Source organism: Seriola dumerili, unplaced genomic scaffold (assembly GCF_002260705.1).
Source record: "Seriola dumerili isolate Sdu_G_001 unplaced genomic scaffold, Sdu_1.0 BDQW01000109.1, whole genome shotgun sequence".
Classification (NCBI taxonomy): domain Eukaryota; kingdom Metazoa; phylum Chordata; class Actinopteri; order Carangiformes; family Carangidae; genus Seriola; species Seriola dumerili.
In genome coordinates, this window is record NW_019174364.1 from 84,254 (window position 1) to 106,861 (window position 22,608).

The 22,608-nt window shown below is 37.5% G+C and overlaps 1 protein-coding gene and 2 long non-coding RNA genes across 4 annotated transcripts; 2 read left to right on the forward strand and 1 right to left on the reverse strand.

Moving 5' to 3' along the window:
* Nucleotides 1–2,152: 2,152 nt before the first annotated feature.
* Nucleotides 2,153–3,311, reverse strand: LOC111222949 (protein B4-like). Its single transcript, XM_022746887.1, has 5 exons — nucleotides 3,218–3,311; nucleotides 2,857–3,113; nucleotides 2,670–2,778; nucleotides 2,533–2,582; nucleotides 2,153–2,422 (listed from the first exon to the last, which is right to left on the reverse strand). Exons 1-5 carry the CDS (start codon nucleotides 3,309–3,311, stop codon nucleotides 2,153–2,155), a joined length of 780 nt encoding a protein of 259 aa, XP_022602608.1.
* Nucleotides 3,312–14,907: 11,596 nt separating this feature from the next.
* On the forward strand, nucleotides 14,908–17,728 carry LOC111222954. 2 transcript variants are annotated; one of them, XR_002665154.1, is made up of 4 exons: nucleotides 14,908–14,967; nucleotides 15,064–15,138; nucleotides 15,995–16,096; nucleotides 17,516–17,728. It is a non-coding gene; the product is annotated as an uncharacterized LOC111222954 (long non-coding RNA). The 2 variants fall into 2 exon arrangements; XR_002665155.1 differs by lacking the exons at nucleotides 15,995–16,096; nucleotides 17,516–17,728 and adding an exon at nucleotides 15,468–15,523.
* Nucleotides 17,729–21,357: 3,629 nt separating this feature from the next.
* On the forward strand, nucleotides 21,358–21,973 carry LOC111222814. The gene is made up of 3 exons (XR_002665151.1): nucleotides 21,358–21,417; nucleotides 21,514–21,588; nucleotides 21,918–21,973. It is a non-coding gene; the product is annotated as an uncharacterized LOC111222814 (long non-coding RNA).
* Nucleotides 21,974–22,608: the final 635 nt, after the last annotated feature.

Here is a 22,608-nt window from a genome sequence, read left to right on the forward strand (position 1 = left end):
ACTCTTGTTGGGGTCGTTTTGGTACACTTGTTGGCCAGTAGTAGTAGTAGTAATATTTCTCATTACAATGGTGAAAGAATCCATCCACAAAAACGCTTACAACTTACACTCAGTTGGCAGTTTATTAGGTACACATAGCTAAAACTGTTTTAGACAGGTGTTTATTCAGCTATCATTTTGGAAGCTGCAGTTTATGATGCTGAACTGTGTTGCAGTATACGGACAGGTGTTTCTGTTATGTCATCTACTCCATTTATGTTACTGAGGATACGCTGAGGAACCAAAACACCTCAGAAAGTTTTATTATATTTATCATCAATACAACAGCACCCCCACCATTATATATCATGTACTGAGGATCTGTCTCTAGAGCAGCATCGTCCTGTGAAGGCAAAGTCCTTGATACCTTGGACAATTTGTGCTTTTGACTTAAACGTTAAGGGTTGTGTTGCTGTTCAAGGGATTAATTATAAATTGAATGTCGAGCACACTCATAACAGTATTGTATGCAGAATTAAACCATTTGGATAAATAGCTTTATTCATTAATGCTAAGTGAAAATCGACTTGACTTGAATTCAAGTGGCTAAGTTGAAGCCAGGTAAGTGCTATCTAGTTAGCTAGCAATACAACCACAAAAACTTTATCATCTCAATTAATTCTAAAGATATTTGGTCATGCAGATTTTTATTTTGATTGCACATCTTTAGTTAAATCTTTACAAACATATTTGGAGGTGAATGCTCAAAGCCTCAAACATTTTACATCAAGGTAACAGCAATCATCAGACCTAAAGTTTTTGGAGCCAAGCAGTGTGCTTTCCTTGTACCTTCAGTATTTTTGGTGTGGGAACAAGCAGCATTTTTGTTCATACCATTATATGCACAAAGGGCCACGTTATTTTTTTTTACATTTTATTAAATAAATGATGAATGATGCAATTCAGATAGAAACACTGGATAAAAGGGGTTGAGATTTTAATCTCGAACCAGACTAAAGGTTTTATGGAGAGATTCTCACCTTTAAGCAGAACTCTGATCTCAGTTTGTTTTTAATGTTTTTATATATTGTGTACAAAATTCATTTGAGCATGACTGTCCTAATACTATTGCAGGAGCACCTGGACACCCCTGTAACTCCAAGGACGATACGCCCAATCATGCCCAGTCCTCAGGTTTTGATGCTTGAGAGCACTCAGGAAAAACAAGGTCAGCATGAAGGCTTTGAAAACGTTCAAACCACAGAGTACTTTAATCCAGTAAGCACATGCTAACTGCATCATTCCTCTTCTCATTGGTAGTTGGTTTTAAAGAAGCATGTAACATTTGGGAACTGCACCAGAATTAAATTTTGAACTTGAAAGAGGAACTAGCCAGCATGGAGGAAAAGACTGCTAATCAGTCTTACGAAAGAGCAACAGATATTCATGAAAGTCTCACTAGAATAAACTATTTTTACAGCAGACATTTTGACAAGTCATAGCAATAAACATATCTGTCATGTCTATTTTACTTAAGTTTTAAAATAATGTAGGTGTTAAATGTTGCATATTCCTAAACTTAAAATCAATTCACCACAAAGCATATCAGGCCAGGGAGTACTTAGTACTGTAGAAGATCTGTACATATTGCAGTGAGTGGGGCTGTCAGGGTGGTTAACAGGAGCCCAGCACCTTTTTTCCCTTAGGGCAGTTCAATTTTGTCACAGCTATGACAAGTCCAAATATCTGCTATAGAAACAGGATACAACTCACTCAAGTGGTGCTCCTTACCGGTATGCAACTCCTTAGATTAGCAGTGACTTTCAAGTTTTGTCTGACCTGTAGGAGGTGCTGGAGGCCTGTCAAGATGGCGCTGCAGCAACCACAGCTGGAGTGTTGGGAGAATGCCACAGTGTGGACTCTTCATGAAAATGTATCGGTGTGCTGCTGGCTGTTGTGTCAGTCCTTTTGGTGTTTGTGTCCACTGTGACTAACTGTTGGCCCACCAGTTGTATTTGAAGCAGCAATATTGTACGTCCTGAAACGAGCAGAATAAAGACATACACAGCATCATGCTCCAAATGTCAAAAGTTTAAAAAGCACACAAGCTCAGAAAGTTAAGATTTTATTGCAACAGTATAAAAAACAAAAAACAAACATCAGTCAACTAAATTTACTCTCCAGTTTTCTTCCCTCGTTTCCCAGTTGCTTTAGAGGCAGGGGCATTACTGCCTGCTTTAGCAGCCTTGCTCGCGGATGGTTTTCCTGCCTTTGCCTTTTCAGTGGACTTGGCTGCCTTTGGTGCCTTTGTTTTGGTTGAAGCAGAGTCTCCCTCGTCATCCCCCTTCTCTGCAGCTTTTTTAGCTTTTGGCTTCTTTGCTGGAGCAGCCTTTGAGGTAGCAGCCTCATCATTTTTCTTTGACTTTTTGGAAGGCTTTAAGTCCTACAAAAGGAAAACCCCCCCCCCAAAAAACAAACAATGCAACTCAGATAAATACAGAGGACATGAACCCTTGACCCCCCCCCAGTCTCCAAGCATACAAATATTCTCACCTCCTGTGAATTGGCCTGTTCCTTAACCGCATCTCTCTTCTTTTTGGCACCTTTAGGAATTTGCAAGCAATTAAAACAGACACCTGTAAGATTGGCCTAAATTACCGTTTGGGTCAATTTTACCATTTTATTCTTACCTGCATTTGAGGGCTTCTTGGCTCCATCCTTGGCTTCTTTTGGAGCTTTTTGCACATTAGGATCTGTGTTCTCAGTTTTGAGCTTTGGCTCCTTGACTTTCGGTGCAAGCTTAAGACAAAACAAAATAGGCCAGATTAATGACGTTATTCGACCCCCTTAGGTGGAGCTGTAGATTTGATATCTTACCCTAAATTTTCCCATCGCGCCTGTAGTGACACTGGAGTTGGCAGGCCGCACCAGCGTGCCATTCTCGATTCCTTTTTTCAGGGCTCTACGAACCAAGTGCTTCAACCTAACCAAATCCACCGAGGGGTATTTTTGTTTAATATAATTCTGTATCGCTTGGGATGAAACCCCTTTGCGTGAGTCCAACTCTTTAAGCGCCTCTTTCACCATAATGGCTGTGGATGGATGAGCTGCCAGTTTGCGCAGGGCCGCAGCATCTAGGGAACAAACAATATACACATTTTGAACACGCAACGGCTTTGGAAACTGGGACAGTTTCAATATTAACTTCTCTCCGATTTATCGGCGTTTGCGCACAGACCTGATTTTGACTCAGCTTTCTCTTCTACTGGGGCATCTTTGGAGGATGACACAGTCGGATCAGCAGAGTCCGCTGCTTGCTTTTTAGGAGGCATTACTGAGAATATAATATTAAAAAACAAACACCACACACAAAGCAGGCTCTCTAAAGTCAAAAAATGCGCCACATGCACTTCTTGCCCTGTCTCCGTCTTTATGCAGTTGCTTCCACTAAACTGAGAGCAGGTGAATCACATCACACCAGGTGCAATTGATTAGGGGTTGTAAATTAAAGCCATCAGGGGATCATGGCGGAAGACTGCATCCGACTTCTGCTGCTACTTTTCTGGCATTAGTTACCTTTTACCGTGTGAACCGGTGGTTTAAAAATAACCAAGCTGAAGGAAGGTGCACAAACTAAACCACCCAGCTTTCCTGTTCTTATCAGGTAACAAGACAGGTGCAGGACCGTTGTCACCTCCCCCACCTCTTCAAGTGGATGCGTCCATTATGTCAGGAGGGAAATAATGGAAAGATGACAGAACGAAACGGAAATACAAATTAAATGGATAAAGTTCCCAAAAACGAAAAGGAGGAGCTGAATAGGTTATAGAAGGAAAAAACAAACAAACTCGTGGCTGTTTTAGTTTTACAAATATTGAGGTTAGAGGGAATTTCAGACTAAAAAGACAGTAACTTTGGAAGATTTCTACCTGATTTTTCCAACTCGGATTTGAATGTATTTTTACACAGAACTATGGATTTTGTCGCCCATCAATCTCAGTGGAAACATATAAGGAAGGGACCTTTTAATGGGCAGTATGAACAGGAGGAATAAATAAAAACAGTTTCAGTGTACACATGTGCGCCTGAATATAATTTTAAGGCAGTCTTGATTGGAAAACACTGATGTAAGGGGACTACTAACCTCTATGACCTGTAACATCCCTCCCAGCAGTTACATCTTTCAGTAAAATCCACTATGTGTACAACTTGAAAATATTAAACTTGAATATTAAACTCCCCAGTGAGGGCACCAAAAAAGACACTGGCAGATAGCAACTCTCTCCTCCATGACACAACCTGGGCAAACTGAATGAAGGCCTGAAATCCACATGGACTGCACCTATTTTCACAGAAATTCTCTCATTTTGCTACAAACAAAAAAGTACACCTCCAGAATGATTTCTAGGATGCTATGATTGTACAGATCTCTACATATTGTGGCTTGAAAACACTGTGTGACTTCTAACTCCTTCAACAACAATGGTATAATATTGCTACTGTATAGATTAGGTTATAGGTATTGAAACTACTTAGATATTTGCACAAATCATTAGGCACTTCACAACCCTCATGTGAATGTTATATCAATCCCAGGTGTGTGTTGTTGTGTGACAGTTAAAGACGTGCTCTCTCTGTTGGAGGCAGCTGACACAGCGGCGAGTAGTAAAAGTGTTTGCATGTGTTTGTGTGCTCTGTGTATGTGTCATGATACCAGAAATTTGGTAGTTGGTACGAATACCATTGAAAACCAAATTCAATACCACAACAAAAAACGGACAACAGAGGCTGCTGCCCACACAGTGTGCTAACACACATGCACACACATGCACACCTCCATATAGTCAGTGTGCAAGAAGTAGTTTAAACTGCTGTCACAATTCTCCGAGAATAATAATAACATTTCAGGACATGAACATTTTGATGACTTATAAAGTTAATTGAAACTCACTGGTCCTGAATTCTGTGTACAGATCTGGATGCCTGTCTTTGAGCTGCTTTGAGGTGTTTCTTCCTGTTGCACTGTTTTCATACCTGCTTTTGGTTATCTATAACTTTATCAGTCGTGGTGTGCGTGTGTGTGTGTGTGTGTGTGTGTGTGTGTGTGTGTGTGTGTGTGTGTGTGTGTGTGTGTGTGTGTATCTCTGTGATTCACTTCTGATGCTTGCTGTGGTTTTCCTGTTCTGCAAACTGGCCCTTGTGCCAGTGTAGTCAGTCACACAACTATCTTTGAAGGATCTTGGACAGTCTCAATATTCAGCTTCATCATGGCTGGACGCCTGTTTGTCATTCTAATGTGTAAGTTAAACCTCCTATACATTTTGTAATTAATGTAGGGCAGTGGTTCTCAAAGTGGGGTGCAGGGGTCCTTGATGGGGTTCCTGTTGGTCCCCAACAAAAGGGAATAAATTATTTTAACATAATTCCATCCATAAGTAACTATTTTGGTCAGGAGTTTCAAACACTTTCTGTAATAAAACGTCTAAAACTAAAAATCTTATCAGATGGGGACCCTGGGACAAAACCATATTAAATGGCTATCTGTGGTCTAATTTGTCAGTTTAGGGGTTCCTTGATGTGAAAAACTTGGAGAACCACTGATGTCAAGTATTATAAACAAATGCAGGTTCACACTGCAATTTGTAATTTCATTCATTATGCGTCAGCATAACATATCACACGACTCTTACATTTGATCTTTTTATGCTTCCATGCTGCCAACAGCCAGCGCCGCAGGCAGTAATTTCCTAGGGTGTCAAATTCTCGTGAATGCAATATCTCAGTAACACCTTGAGGGGATTGCTTCAAATTCGGCACAAACATTCACTTGGACTTAAGGATGAACTGATTAGAATTTGCTGATGAAAGGGTGAAAGTCAAGGTCTTGGTGACCATTTTTGGCCATAACTCTCATATTCATGTGCTAATTATAACCCAATTTAACACAAATGTCTAATAGGATAAAATTATGGAGTGATGATATTTCATATACAAATGTCAACTTAACTGTGACATCATGAAAACACTTCTGACCATTGTTCAACACTGTAACTCAGGAAAGGGACATTGTGACTATATTTTGTGCAAGGTGGCAATTCTAGGTTATGGTTTGAAATCTTATGTTATCTCACTGCCTGTGTTTTTGCTCTGTGCAACCTTGAGCTTGACTCCTACCTCTGACAGAATTGCACATTGTGTGGAGTTTTAATCTTCCTTTTTTTGAAGTTATCACTGAGATGTCTATTTACCTTGTTAACGCATCGTATTTCCAACTGGCTCCTTTCATCAGATTCAAGTTCAAGGTCAGTCTGATCGATCACCTTTGCTATGCTTTGCTGTTTTCAGTTTATTATAGTCTGTTAGCAATTTGTCCACTTTCAATTTTGTTGTACAGTATAATTTTCTTTACTTTCTCTAAATAACAAGTTTCCATTAGAAATATTATGACATTATGGCAAGTATTAAGAATTTGATATAACAAATGTTTTCCTCAAAATTTTCATGACACCTTTTACCTTAACTGAGTGAATCCACTGGTGATCACAGAGACACACTCGGCCACTTTCAACTGTCAGACTCCATTATCTGTTTTTGTGTCAGTATTTTTTCTACACTGTGGGGGAAGAAACATTCTCGGTTTCTCTTGTCTGCAGTCACTGACAAGTTTCAGGTATTAATAACTGACAGAAAAAAAGAGAAAGATGATTCAACAACTTCTTTTCCCAATAAAATGTCTGTGGTATGAGCTGTTAATTTGATTTTGTTGTCAGATTCTGCTTTATTTTGAGTAATGACTCTTATTGTACTGTAAGTCACTCTCACCTCAGAACATTTACAGTAAAACATGATGACTGAGGTTGGACTTTAGGACTTATGTGATTGTGAGCATTGTTTAAAATTATTCTTACGGTGCTACAACATGCAGTGTACTTGTTAGCAGAATGGCACATTTTCTTTAAACAATTTTTCATTGTTTCTTTTGCAGGTCAAAAACCAGAGATAAGTCTTACATATTTTGATGGTGACCATTTTCTCTTCACTTGCTCACTGCCTGGATCTGCTAATGATACAACAAGCTGTAACCTGTACTTTGGAGAAACAACTCGTCCAGTCCTAACTACAACTCTCTGGAGGACAAAATCCTCACCTAAACAGTGGTTCTGCCAGTTTACTGTCAAAACAGATGATTTCCTGAGACACATGCATTTTGTTCAACAAAAGGATGCCAGTTGTGATTACAGTTTGGGAAGTGAACGCAACTCTTTGTCTCCTCGTAGTGATGTAAAAAACTTGACTGGTAAGTCAGAGATGACATGGATTCACATAGCAGATTGACTTTATGTAGAGTCTAACCATAAACTTAAAGTCATGGAGAGGCTGCACTGTTGGGTTCGTAAATGATGCATCCACCACCACATAGCATTACTACGTGTCTAGTGAAATAAGTGTAGTCCAATTATTTCTTCTTCTGGTTTTATGTGATATATTTGTTGCTCGCAGCTCAAGGATTTTCATTTGTTCACACACGGCCACTTCCTACTTATATCATGTCCAAATCCATGGAAGGTGACATCCTGTGTACATACTGTGAACTACAATACATTGACTTCTAACACGGAAATGACTTCTACGCTGTATGTGACACAGCACAACACTTACTCTGAAATGAATGAATTTTTTCAAGTGAATTGCAAGTAAATTGCAACTGAATTTCACGCCAATGAATGCACCAAAAATTTCAGTCTGAACCGAAGTGGTGGATTGACTGATCAAGTGATATTTCCATCACTAGACCTATAAAAACAGACTAAATATTCTCTGGTTATTAGTATTGAATATTTTTGTGTTGAAGGGACAGTAACAGAAATAGCATGAATGTTAATTCATCTTTACATCCATAAAATTGACAGGTACAAATCTATTTCCTTTCTCTGTAGATATTGTGGAAAGAGAGTCACCCACAAAAACAGTGTTCTCCACAACCACAGGTAGGACATGCTATACATCTGGACAGCAATATAGAACATCATCCCATATTACTTCTACACAATATTTTTCAAGTTGATTTTGTTTTTAATCACCAGGTTTGACTGTTAGCAGGCCTCATGCCTCCACTCCTGTAACTCCTGTGAAAACAGCATCAGGTAAAATTAATTATAAATGTATTTTGTGTGCCATCACTGAATCACAAAGTACATGTTTCTTCTATTGCTACCTGCTCAAATTACTGCACAAATACACTGTCGCACACATTTTGTCCACAAATAAAGCTGATGGTAAATCAATTTTATTATTTTGTAGATATTGTGGAAATAGTGTCCACATTTACTACGACGACAGGTAGGACATGCTGCACATTTAAATAGAAATGTATAACATTGTCACAAAGCAAATGTTTTAAAGGTTTCTAATCAACAGGTCCGACTGTCAGCAGGACTCATGCTCCAACTCCTGTAACTACTATAAAAGGTAAACAAAGTTACACATACTATGTAACTTTTTTCCTAGTATTATGAAATGCATGTTTCTTCATTCACTAGGTCTGACTGCTGCTAGACCAAGGAACACCAAGGAATGTGTTATTTCTACTTCCCTAACACCAGTGAAACCAACAACAGGTAAAACAATTACTAAGTTTCTAATTAATTCACACAGATTAAAAAAATGCTCTTTCATTTGAATTGCAAGACTCCTCAAGGCAATGCTGTCTCCTAGAGATGACATTTTTATACAACTAAACTGCAACAGCAAATAGGTTAGCTTGAGGTAAAGTAAATAGATAAATACAATAAATTAGGTAAACTTTTGCGACTGGATTATGTTTGCTATGACAGTAATGAGGATACAGTATGTTATATTTTAATGCTAAAAATTGTCATCATCATGTCATCTTCACTATGTTTGTGCTGGGAGTATGTATTGCTCAGCAGTGTCACAATGAAGCAACCTGTTTTGCATAATTATGATGCTTAGCATGCACTTACCCTGAATTCAATGATTCATCATGTTCACAACTTTATTTATTTTACTTAAGAAGTTTAATTTTGTAGTAGTTGTGAATAAATGTTTTGTCTTTGATTTCAACTGACACTTGTTTGTGGCTTCAAAAACAGAAATGTGGATATGGAATTTTGTAATAGTTGCGACTGGTTTTGGAGTAACTGCGGGTGTCATCTTACTGGGACTGGCACTTCTCTGTACCAAAAGAAGAAGTGGTGAGAACTATGTTGATTTATATGTCCAGTAATGCTTGATATAAACTGATAATTTTTTCCCCCAGTGTACACACTTAAAGTATATCACTGAAATTTAGAATTTCATGGCAAAAGTCTATCACCATCCCCATCAAAACAAATCAAGGCATCAAGAGATTTATTGTCAGTTTCAGGATGGAAAAAGTCAAAAACGTCAAACAAGCAGAAGTGAAAAACAAACAAATCATGTGTCAAAGAACTGAGTGTTTATAGTACTTATACAGTTGGATTTTGTGATGAAGGCTCTGCTGTTTGAGGAACTTCTCAATGCATCAGAGCTTCCCAACCCAGCTGTGAAATAGCTAATGACTATGAAGCATATCAGAAACAGTTATAGCCAATACAGGTGCGATTTAAGTGCTCTGCCTAAACGCGTCTCATTCTCTTGTTTTTTTTGTTGTTTTTTTTTGCATTTTTAAGAAAGATGCTTTTATATTTTTGCATTTATATTTTTGTCATTTAGTATTCTGAGATGTGTTTTGCCTTCTGATGCAGGTGATGTTATGTACCTGAGAAATCATAACCATGGAGAATTGGTAATTGAAAACCCTTCACGTCATCTAAAATTAAACCTCACCAGCCAACGCTCTCACCTACAGATTACATTCATATACAACTAAACTGTAACAGTATATAGGTTTTTGGGGAAACTTAATTGCTACTGGATTACATAATAAGCATAGATAGATAGATAGATAGATAGATAGATAGATAGATAGATAGATAGATAGATAGATAGATAGATAGATAGATAGATAGATAGATAGATAGATACATACATACATAGATACATACATAGATACATACATAGATACATAGATACATACATATAATATGTTGTTAATTTATATTTTTCGTTAGTCGCCAATATGTTGATACTGAATGTTTCAATATCAAGACATTATATTTGTTTTCTGACAAAATATCTGAGCTTGCACAATATCCTCTTGACGGAGTACAGCATTATTAACCTTTTGTTAAACCTAACCACAGATGGAATGCTAGATGTGAACCCTGGTTTTTGGTCTCTTCCTCTCCCTCTTTCCTGTCATTTAAAGTTACCAACAGGTAATGATGAATCCTACAGTGTGATCACCTATGTACCTGGTGCTGATAGTCCTACTGGTGAGCTCTTTTTTGCTTTACAGCTACCTGAATACATTAAGGTGTATACTATATATTGTATACTGTAAAAGTTGTATAAGCTTTTATAACAATGTAATTGAAAAAGCACCACAACAACAAACATCATTTTAGCATATTTACACCAGCACTTGACCCAAAAAGGGGCTGTTGTTTCCATAATATATTTACTGCCTTGTGATACAGGCAGGTATGTAATCACTGTGGACTTATTACAGAATTACGGTCAAATTCCTGAAATAAATTGGGTGGAGTATACTGCAGGCTTAATTTAATCTACATAAACCTCACTTCTATGTCTCTTTCTTTTTATAGATGGTGCAGTAAAATGTCAAACTTGACTAAAACAATAATCTTACTGTGTAGTTCTCTTACTCGCAGGTTCTGGGAAACTCAACATTCGAGAGCCTCAGAATGAGGATGTGAGTGAGACATGAGGCGCATTATTGAATTTATTTGTTTTATAGGTTTAAAGACATTAGAGATTTAAAGAGCTCTTACATTTGGTGTCTTTCTTTTCTAGTCTGAAATATACCATGTGTACGCCACCATCTCTGACGAGCCAGCTGCATCAGCCCTGAAGGAAATGGTGTACAGTACCTCGCAGCTACACTGAGACCTGTACAGACCAACAGAAAGCAGCCGAAAGAGCTGTTTTTAAAAAATGTGTAATTTTTTACCTTGTTTTTTATACTGTATTCTATGACCTGACGGAGGGGAATTGATGGTAATATATGTGATCTGGTGTTGACCTGCAATGAGCCTTTGATACAGGCAACTATGGAGGCCCTCTCTCCAAACTAAAGGCAGTTGGCATGAATGATACAATTCTCAGCTTGGTGGCTTTTTATCTGTCAGAGGAAGACCAGGAGGTTAGAGAGTATCTCTATGAGCCTTAAGATGTCACTAGAGAGTACCACAAGGCAGCATCCAGGGCCCCCTTGTTTTTATACTATAAAGTCTGCATTTATACTTTGTCTATCTTGTAGTCTAAATTGATTAAGTGAAGGAATAATTGTGACTTGGACATTACAGTAAGACTGATAGCGTCATCCTTGGATGTGAGTCAAGGAGTCATGATGGGAAGTGATTTTGAGTGTGTTTACATGAACATGAGTATGGCAGTTATTCAGGAGATGATGTTTACATGGAACACAAAACACAGAAATCTTATAATAAATACTTCTGTAAACATGACATGATAAACATGTCTGTATCCCGATTACTGATTAAACAGTAACACAGTTTGCACAGGTGCATGTGACGTTTATAAACATAAACTATTAGTACATACATTCATGTTAAATTCATTCTGCAGGAGAGCATGTTGGGCATGCTGAGTATGTTGAATCATTAATATTTGAATAAATTTTGTCTTAAAGACTTCGGTAACTATGCACTATAAATACACATTCACACATCAAAAATGTGTGCTACAGCCGTTATCTATTTCTCTTCAAAGTGGCTATTAGTACGTTTTCTCTGCCACTGAATGTGGGTCCTTGCTGGTTTCTTGGACTGTTTTGAATCAGTGAGTTGAACGTTAAATGTAAAACATGGTCATTGTGGTTTCTGTTTCTGTAGGAAGTGGGACTGTCACTTGTTTGTGGCCTTTATTATTCCAAAATAGAAAAATGGATATGGAAGTTTGAAGTGGTTGTGATTGGTTTTGGTGGAACTGTGAGAAACAGTTTAGAAAAGGACAGGCGCTTTTAAAAAACTACTTAGTTTGTGATAGATTGTATCACTGTCTATCACAGGCTAACTTCAACCAATCAGCTTCTGCATCACTCCCATATCTTATTTTTTTAACTACCCGTGGAAGTGAAGCACAAAATGACCAAAATTGAGACACAAACCAACCTCTTTCAATCTGGTTGTCTTGCTTTTATATAGGGTGTCATAATCTTGTTGTGTCACAATCTGTCCATTAACTTTATGGTGTAGATTCTTGGTTTAGCAACTGCAAACTTTTGAGTCTCTATACTTACTGATATTGCATGAAGAATGCTGAAAGGAACCTGCTTTAAATGGCCCTGGATGTTTTAACTACTACAGAAGCACTGTTATATTTTGACTGACATGATAGTATGTAGGTTCAATTACAAAATAAAGGTTGAAATATATCACGTGTGCTGGGGTTGTCAGGAGCTGAATATGTTTCTGTGGCCTCTCTAAGTATTATTAGATTCTGATGCTTGCTGTGGTTTTTCTGAGGGCGGGTCTTGCAAAAATGCTTCTTATGTAGGTCAAAGTCAGACAGGTTTAGTCTTTTGTGGGGATTTCATGACAGTCACAGTATTCAGCTTCATCATGGCTAGACAGCTGCTGTTTGTCATCCTCATTTGTAAGTTAAACCTCCTATCTTAGACATTTTCTCATCATTAATTTAGGTTCTTACACAAAAATACACATACACTTTTCCTTGCGAGCATCAAATTAATATGTAGTGTCAGCCCTTACGGAGCACTACCTGTATAAAATGTTGAATCATTTTTACAGTTGATTGACACAATTGCACGTTAGTTGGAGTTTTAATCTTTCAACATTTCATTAAAATTGTTGATGAGTTATAATTGCAGCTTCTCACTTGTTAATATATTGTTTTTCAAATAGATTCTTTTGATGAGATCAAACTACAAGGTCAGTTCCTGATCTTAATATTTGTTTTAATGTCCATCTGTAATGCTATTATACATATTTCATACATATTTATTAATCTCTACCTTTTCAGTCCTTCTTCCACCTAAACTGACAGTGAATCCACTGGTGATCACAGTGACACGAATCAAGCCACATTGAACTGTCATGTCTTCTTCTTCTGTGTCTCAATGCTATTTCTTCACGGAGAACGGAGAACTGTCAGATACTTTCCTTGTCTGCAGAAACTGACAGGGATTGAGCTTCTATCGATGGCGATCAGCGTTCACCTACTGAGGTTGAAGTGAAATGTTATTACATTGAAAGGTTGGAGAGAGAAATTCTTCATCTCCACAGTGACAAAGCCTCCATCACCATAAAGAGTGAGTGAGTTTACTGTCAGTACTGATGTTTATATCTTGCTACAAAATCATTGCAAACAAACACACTGATGACTTTCAGTATGGAGGTCATGTTCTATGGGACAAGATTTTTAAGGAGCATCAGATTTCTATCAAACTAATATTTTACTACAGTTCATGCATGCAGCCACAGGGCTTCCTATGCTGTGATAAATATTTTCTTTTATAATTTTACAAATGCTTAAATTTCCAGGGTTTCCTAAACCTAAACTGACAGTGAATCCACCGGTGATCACAGTGACAGACACAGTCGATCTGCACTGTCAGACTTCATCTGTGGCTCAGTGTTTTTTCTACATTGGAAAAACAATCAATGACTTGCCCTGTCTGACGAAACTGTCAGGGACTGAGCTGCTGCACATGGCACATCAGAGTCCACCTACTGAGGTTGAAGTGATATGTTATTTACCGTGTTGGAGAGAGAAATGATCCTTCTTCATACAGTGACGCATTCTCTGTCACCATAAAGAGTGAGTGACTGATTTACTTATTTAACAACCCTAATTTCCATTAAAATGTCACATGTACTAAAGGAGCTATTTGCAAGTTTTGCTATTGCTACATTGCCAATGTTAGCATTAACACCTGTTTACTTACCAGTCTTTCCAAGAGCTTCATCCATCGTTACATTTACAATACAAGAGGTTATAATATTCCCTCTGAGAGGCGTTACTTATTCAGGGCAGAGAGGACGCTACAGTGACTCGGTATCAGAAAGTAACAATATGGTCCAGCCAGGGCAAGGCTAGCTGGTTAGCATGCTAACTCCAGTAGAAGAAAAGAAGTGATAGATATAGAAGCAAAAAGGGAGTGTTGCTTTCCACCGCTGGAGACAGCTCTTGGCGAGTAAAAAAAATAAAGTTTGATGCTGAACTTGCAGCGTTTCTCCTAGACTTGTAAGTAAACTGCTGTTAATGCTAATGTTGGCTATGTAGCAAGAGCAAAACTTTCAAATAGCTCCTTTAATAAGTGTTGTATGACAGAAGGACTTAAAATGCAGATACAACATACTGTATAGTGTACTTCATTGCAGAAAACAGACACATGTGCTACACTACTACAGCATATCCACTGAAATAGATTCATCAATGTGTAAAATTAGACAGACACCATGGAACAACTCCATCCATTATATCATTTGAAAAGTTTAATTGTGACATTGTGAAATCAGAATCAAATTTCAGTATCCATAATAAAAACATTGAATCAAAAACATCCATGCACATGGACATAATTGTAATAAAAAGAGGCTGTTCTCTGGTTTCTAGTTTTGTTAATATAATTGCTGAATTGATTGCAGAAATGCACTGTCCCACATAGTTGCCCACATATGAAACTGACAGGTCCAAATCCATCAGCCACACAATGCAGAGTATGCCAACATTTATTATGACCACAAGTAGAACATGATATACAGCAAACATTACCCCAAACCACTTATATTTGTTATTTTGCTTTTTATTCACCAGATCTGATTGTTAGTGGGTCTCGTGCTCCCACTCCTGTAACCCCTGCAAGCCTAACATCAGGTAAAAAAATTAAGTGTGACTTGAATTAACCACACAGATCATATGTGTTTGTGAGTATTATGACTATTTTGAGATGTTCTTTTGTTGATTCACAAGGTCAGACTGTTGGGAAGCAGAGTAACCCTGGTAGTACCATCTCTACTTCCCAAACATCTATGAAACCAACATCAGGTGATATATTCAGTTTTTACATGATTCGTTTGAAAATGTTGATATACAAACTCTAATATTCACATGTAAAACATTAGATGTGTCTATAAAAAGTAAATACTGAAGTAATAGTTGCTGACTGGTTACTCTGATAGTGTGTGATGGGTATGCAGCTGTTTATCCATTTGTGAAGTTAGCCTTGCTATTGCACAGATGCTAGCCGATATTGCTCAAGGAAAATTACATTGTTAAGCAGTACATGACAACAATGTACTACTTAATATTTGTACCTCTTACCACAATGGAAGAAAATATATAATTTAACATCAGTATGTTTTTGTGATTTAAAGAAACAGATACTGGTATGACTCCTATGAACCCAGAATCTGGCGATGAAACAACAGGTACTGTTGACTAAAGATTCTTATTAGCGCATCATAATGCTAACATTGCTGTAGATGTTTTTAAAAAAAATTTGTGGCTGTGTACTTACTAGGTTCGAGTGTTAGTAAGCCTGGCACTAAAGATAGCTCTTTTCCTTTAACCCCACTGAAAAGACCTTCAGGTGAGTACTAAACCTAACATACTAATATGTTGGTTTTCCTCTTGGAAATTTGACACATCTTGAGTTAGCTTGAGCTGTGCAAATTGCACGCCTAAGTTACTTCAGAAATTGGGGGTTAAGAGATGGCAAATATTCATATTTTAAAGTTGAAATAGTTACTTTCCTGTGTACATTGCTGTAGTGAAAAAATAAACTAGTTAGTGTGGTTTGGTATTGTGGCAGCATAACTGTAGTTACACACACATCTTCCTGTTTTTTTGTTAATGTAAGAGATGAAACTGACGATTGTTTATGGCTTCTGTTGTTTCAAAGCACAAACAATGTTATGGATGTTGACAGTTGTGACTGGTTGTGGAGTAGCTCTGGGTGTCATCATACTACTATCAGCAGTTCTCAGGAAGCAGAAAAAAGCTGGTGAGTTCGTGAAGTATTTCCTGACAAAAACCTAAAATCTTTTCCCGTCCCTTTCCGAAACAATTGTTTAAAAAAAAAAAAAGTAAAAATTTCCTGACAAAAACCTAAAATCTTTTCCCGTCCCTTTCTGAAACAATTGTTTAAAAAGAAAAAAAAAAAAAAAGAAGTAAAAACTGAAATATCACATAAGTGTTCAGACCCGTCATCAGGACAACCTTCACTGCAGCGCTCCACCAGTCTGGGCCATGCTTTGAGAAACAAGAATCTCTGGAAGAAACCAGACATGACACTTGGAACTGGTTGTCCTCCTGGTCAAGGAGAAGTGGTTAGGAAAGGAGATTATTTTGACTTTTCGGCCGCAGCCTTGATTTTTATCTTTGATATGCACTGTCAGCTGTGAGACCTTATATAGACAGGTGTGTGCCTTTGCAAACCATGTCCAATCAATTGAATTGACCACAGGTGCACAGGTGGAAATGGGATGAACCTGAGTTAAATTTCAAGCGTTATAGCAAATGGTCTGAATACTCAATGTGATATTTCAGCATTTTCTTTTTTGATGTTTCCATAAACCTGCAACATAACAAAATGGGAAAAAATTGAAGATGTCTAAACACCTTCTGAAAGGATTTTATGATCAGAATAAGCAAAAGACTGTGAGGGAGCTCTCAGAGAATCAAATGGCAATCAATTTTAATTAAATCAACGATATCAAATTGAGTCCATAAAGCAGAGGATGTGGCAGTGGAAGCAGCCGCAGCAGCAAACATCATTGGCATGAGTGTATCAGCACAGCTACAGTGACGCAGTACATTAGGCCACACAGCTGGTGAAGGAGCCACTGATGGTGAAGCATTAATTAAACAGATAACATTTTAGTGCTCGGCCTGAACTAACACCGTGCTTCACTGGGTTAAAATGAGCCACACAGTTGTCCTGTACATACAATCTGGCATTGGTCTTAAAAGCCATTTGCAGTTTGCAGGAAATATTTGTTGCAGTTTCACTTTTTCTTCAGTTGAACAGAGTTCACATAGAGTCACAGATACTAAAATAACCACAGCTGTAAAGTAATAGCACGCATACAGTGAAGATGTGACACTTGCATCTCAAATTCAAAGTAGATCATGCATGTGGGAGGCACCGACACAAAAATGACTCTATTTGCTTGGGTGTCACACTGTATTTCACATGTGAGCTGCTGTACAAGAAAAGATGGTGATGATATATACAGTGTATGTGCCAAACTTCATGGGAAACAATCATCTTACTGTGTGTGTCATTCTCACTAGCAGGTTCTGAGGAAGTTAAAAGTCAACAGTCTCAAAATCTGAATGTAAGTGAGACATGAGGAACAACATTAAGTCTATTCGCCACAAATATTAATAGATGACACAGTTGGTTTCTGTCTTTTCCCAGTCTGACACATATCACCTTTACTCCACCGTCTCTGAGGAGCCAGCTACATTGGTCCTGGGAGGCATGGCGTACAGCACCGTGACGGCACACTGACACACAGACATCTTTTCCTGCACAAAAAAAGATGAAGCCTAAAGAACTGTTGGAAGTGTAAAACTTTTGTTTAGAGTTGACCAGCGTAAGACAGTAGGCCACAATAGTGTAATGTTAGACTCCTATAATGTCTTTTTCTCACATCTAGCAAACCAAAGTTTTACAGCAATTTATCTGTAACAAGCACAGCATGTAAAAAATGTATGACTATGGCAAAATAAACATATGCCGTTACAACTAGCTGCTTGTGGTACATACATTATATGTTTTCACAGTTTTCACCCACTGTTTCCTCATAATACCATACTTTGAATTGCCTTGTGTTGTTTCATATTCTGAATCTATGTATTGTTATACAGATAATCTCTTTTGGTCATATTAATTGTTCCATGTCAGATACTACACAACTACACAAACTAGCATCACCAACATGGACACGTGCACGCACACACAGTTTTTTTTTGCCTGCATTTCAGAGTACATTATAATAACAATAATTTCCTGGAGACTTAACCTCACCCTAACTATAATCACTATTTGCATGATCCTGGCCCTAACTTTAACCTTAAACTTAAGTTAACAAAAGTTCAAATCGGAAGTTATTGATGAGTTATTATTGCATCTATTTCTCTTCAAAGTGGCTATTAGTACGTTTTCTCTGCCACTGAATGTGGGTCCTTGCTGGTTTCTTGGAGAGTTTTGAATCAGTGAGTTGAACGTTAAATGTAAAACATGGTCATTGTGGTTTCTGTTTCTGTAGGTAGTGGGACTGTCACTTGTTTGTGGCCTTTATTATTCCAAAATAGAAAAATGGATATGGAAGTTTGAAGTGGTTGTGATTAGTTTTGGTGGAACTGTGAGAAACAGTTTAGAAAAGGACAGGCGCTTTTAAAAAACTACTTAGTTTGTGATAGATTGTATCACTGTCTATCACAGGCTAACTTCAACCAATCAGCTTCTGCATCACTCCCATATCTTATTTTTTTAACTACGTGGAAGTGAAGCACAAAATGACCAAAATTGAGACACAAACCAACCTCTTTCAATCTGGTTGTCTTGCTCTTATATAGGGTGTCATAATCTTGTTGTGTCACAATCTGTCCATTAACTTTATGGTGTAGATTCTTGGTTTAGCAACTGCAAACTTTTGAGTCTCTATACTTACTGATATTGCATGAAGAATGCTGAAAGGAACCTGCTTTAAATGGCCCTGGATGTTTTAACTACTACAGAAGCACTGTTATATTTTGACTGACATGATAGTATGTAGGTTCAATGACAAAATAAAGGTTGAAATATATCACGTGTGCTGGGGTTGTCAGGAGCTGAATATGTTTCTGTGGCCTCTCTAAGTATTATTAGATTCTGATGCTTGCTGTGGTTTTTCTGAGGGCGGGTCTTGCAAAAATGCTTCTTATGTAGGTCAAAGTCAGACAGGTTTAGTCTTTTGTGGGGATTTCATGACAGTCACAGTATTCAGCTTCATCATGGCTAGACAGCTGCTGTTTGTCATCCTCATTTGTAAGTTAAACCTCCTATCTTAGACATTTTCTCATCATTAATTTAGGTTCTTACACAAAAATACACATACACTTTTCCTTGCGAGCATCAAATTAATATGTAGTGTCAGCCCTTACGGAGCACTACTTGTATAAAATGTTGAATCATTTTTACAGTTGATTGACACAATTGCACGTTAGTTGGAGTTTTAATCTTTCAACATTTCATTAAAATTGTTGATGAGTTATAATTGCAGCTTCTCACTTGTTAATATATTGTTTTTCAAATAGATTCTTTTGATGAGATCAAACTACAAGGTCAGTTCCTGATCTTAATATTTGTTTTAATGTCCATCTGTAATGCTATTATACATACTTCATACATATTTATTAATCTCTACCTTTTCAGTCCTTCCTCCACCTAAACTGACAGTGAATCCACTGGTGATCACAGAGACAGACTCAACCACATTGAACTGTCAGTCTTCTTCTTCTGTGTCTCAATGCTATTTCTTCACGGAGAACGGAGGAACTGTCAGATACTTCCCTTGTCTGCAGAAACTGACAGGGATTGAGCTTCTATTGATGGCAGATCAGCGTTCACCTACTGAGGTTGAAGTGAAATGTTATTACATTGTAAAGGTTGGAGAGAGAAATTCTCCATCTCCATACAGTGACAAAGCCTCCATCACCATAAAGAGTGAGTGAGTTTACTGTCATGTACTGATGTTATATCTTGCTACAAAATCATTGCAAACAAACACACTGATGACTTTCAGTATGGAGGTCATGTTCTAATAAGTATGGGACAAGATTTTTAAGGAGCATCAGATTTCTATCAAACTAATATTTTACTACAGTTAATGCATGCAGCCACAGGGCTTCCTATGCTGTGATAAATAAATCTAATGTTCGAAATGTTTTGAAATAAATGAAGTTCTACTTTTATAATTTTACAAATGCTTAAATTTCCAGGGTTTCCTCCACCTAAACTGACAGTGAATCCACCGGTGATCACAGCAACAGACACAGTCGATCTGCACTGTCAGACTTCATCTGTCCCTGTGGCTCAGTGTTTTTTCTACATTGGAAAAACAATCAATGACTTGCCCTGTCTGACGAAACTGTCAGGGACTGAGCTGCTGCACATGGCACATCAGAGTCCACCTACTGAAGTTGAAGTGATATGTTATTACAGTGTAAAGCTTGGAAAGAGAAATTCTCTTTCTTTATACAGTGACGCATTCTCTGTGACCATAAAGAGTGAGTGACTGATTTACTTATTTAACAACTTTAATTTCTTTTAAAATGTCACATGTACTAAAGGAGATATTTGCAAGTTTTGCTATTGCTACATTGCCAATGTTAGCATTAACACCTGTTTACTTACCAGTCTTTCCAAGAGCTTCAGCCCTTGTTACATTTACAATACAAGAGGTTATAATACACTGTTACTTATTCAGGGCAGAGAGGACGCTACAGTGACTCGGTATCAGAAAATAACGAGACGGTCCAGTCAGGGCAAGGCTAGCTGGTTAGCATGCTAACTCCAGTTGAAGAAAAGAAGTGATAGATATAGAAGCAAAATGGGAGTGTTGCTTTCCACCGCTGGAGACAGCTCTTGGCGAGTAAAAAAATGAAGTTTGATGCTGAACTTGCAGCGTTTCTCCTAGACTTGTAAGTAAACTGCTGTTAATGCTAATCTTGGCTATGTAGCAAGAGCAAAACTTTCAAATAGCTCTTTTAATAAGTGTTGTATGACAGAAGGACTTAAAATGCAGATACAACATACTGTATAGTGTACTTCATTGCAGAAAACAGACACATGTGCTACACTACTACAACATATCCACTGAAATAGATTCATCAATGTGTAAAATTAGACAGACACCATGGAACAATTCCATACATTATGTCATTTGAAAAGTTTAATTGTGACATTGCGAAATCAGAATCAAATTTCAGTATCCATAATAAAAACATTGAATCAAAAACATCCATGCACATGGACATAATTGTAATAAAAAGAGGCTGTTCTCTGGTTTCTAGTTTTGTTAATATAATTGCTGAATTGATTGCAGAAATGCACTGTCCCACATAGTTGTCCACATATGAAACTAACAGGTCCAAATCCATCAGCCACACAATGCAGAGTATGCCAACATTTATTATGACCACAAGTAGGACATGATATACAGTAAACATTATCCCAAACCACTTATATTTGTTATTTTGCCTCTTATTCACCAGATCTGATTGTTAGTGGGTCTCGTGCTCCCACTCCTGTAACCCCTGCAAGCCTAACATCAGGTAAAAAAATTAAGTGTGACTTGAATTAACCACACAGATCATATGTGTTTGTGAGTATTATGACTATTTTGAGATGTTCTTTTGTTGATTCACAAGGTCAGACTGTTGGGAAGCAGAGTAACCCTGGTAGTACCATCTCTACTTCCCAAACATCTATGAAACCAACATCAGGTGATATATTCAGTTTTTACATGATTCGTTTGAAAATGTTGATATACAAACTCTAATATTCACATGTAAAACATTAGATGTGTCTATAAAAAGTAAATACTGAAGTAATAGTTGCTGACTGGTTACTCTGATAGTGTGTGATGGGTATGCAGCTGTTTATCCATTTGTGAAGTTAGCCTTGCTATTGCACAGATGCTAGCCGATATTGCTCAAGGAAAATTACATTGTTAAGCAGTACATGACAACAATGTACTACTTAATATTTGTACCTCTTACCACAATGGAAGAAAATATATAATTTAACATCAGTATGTTTTTGTGATTTAAAGAAACAGATACTGGTATGACTCCTATGAACCCAGAATCTGGCGATGAAACAACAGGTACTGTTGACTAAAGATTCTTATTAGCGCATCATAATGCTAACATTGCTGTAGATGTTTTTAAAAAAAATTTGTGGCTGTGTACTTACTTCAGGTGAGTACTAAACCTAACATACTAATATGTTGGGTTTCCTCTTGGAAATTTGACACATCTTGAGTTAGCTTGAGCTGTGCAAATTGCACGCCCAAGTTACTTCAGAAATTGGGGGTTAAGAGATGGCAAAGATTAATATTTTAAAGTTAAAATAGTTATTTTCCCGTGTATATTGCTGTAGTGAAAAAGTAAACTAGTTAGTGTGGTTTGGTATTGTGGCAGCATAACTGTAGTTATACACACGTCATCCTGCCGTTTTGTTAATGTAAGAGATGAAACTGACGATTGTTTATGGCTTCTGTTGTTTCAAAGCACAAACAATGATATGGATGTTGAGAGTTGTGACTGGTTGTGGAGTGGCTCTGGGTGTCATCATACTACTATCAGCAGTTCTCAGGAAGCAGAAAAAAGCTGGTGAGTTCCATGATAAAATAATAAAGCCTTCATTGACTTTTTTATATGGCTGGTCACACATACTGTTTGATAATGTGTAAACGTGAAGTATTTCATGACAAAAACCTAAAATCTTTTCCCGTCCCTTTC

Bases quoted from the DNA above. Each gene is read 5' to 3' on its own strand.
- LOC111222949 (XM_022746887.1), bottom strand. From the start codon at position 3,311: ATGCCTCCTAAAAAGCAAGCAGCGGACTCTGCTGATCCGACTGTGTCA. The intron at 3,114-3,217 runs GTCTGTGCGCAA...TTTGTTCCCTAG, and splicing joins GAAAGCTGAGTCAAAATCAG to ATGCTGCGGCCCTGCGCAAA. The intron at 2,583-2,669 runs GTAAGAATAAAA...AAATTCCTAAAG, and splicing joins CAAGAAGCCCTCAAATGCAG to GTGCCAAAAAGAAGAGAGAT.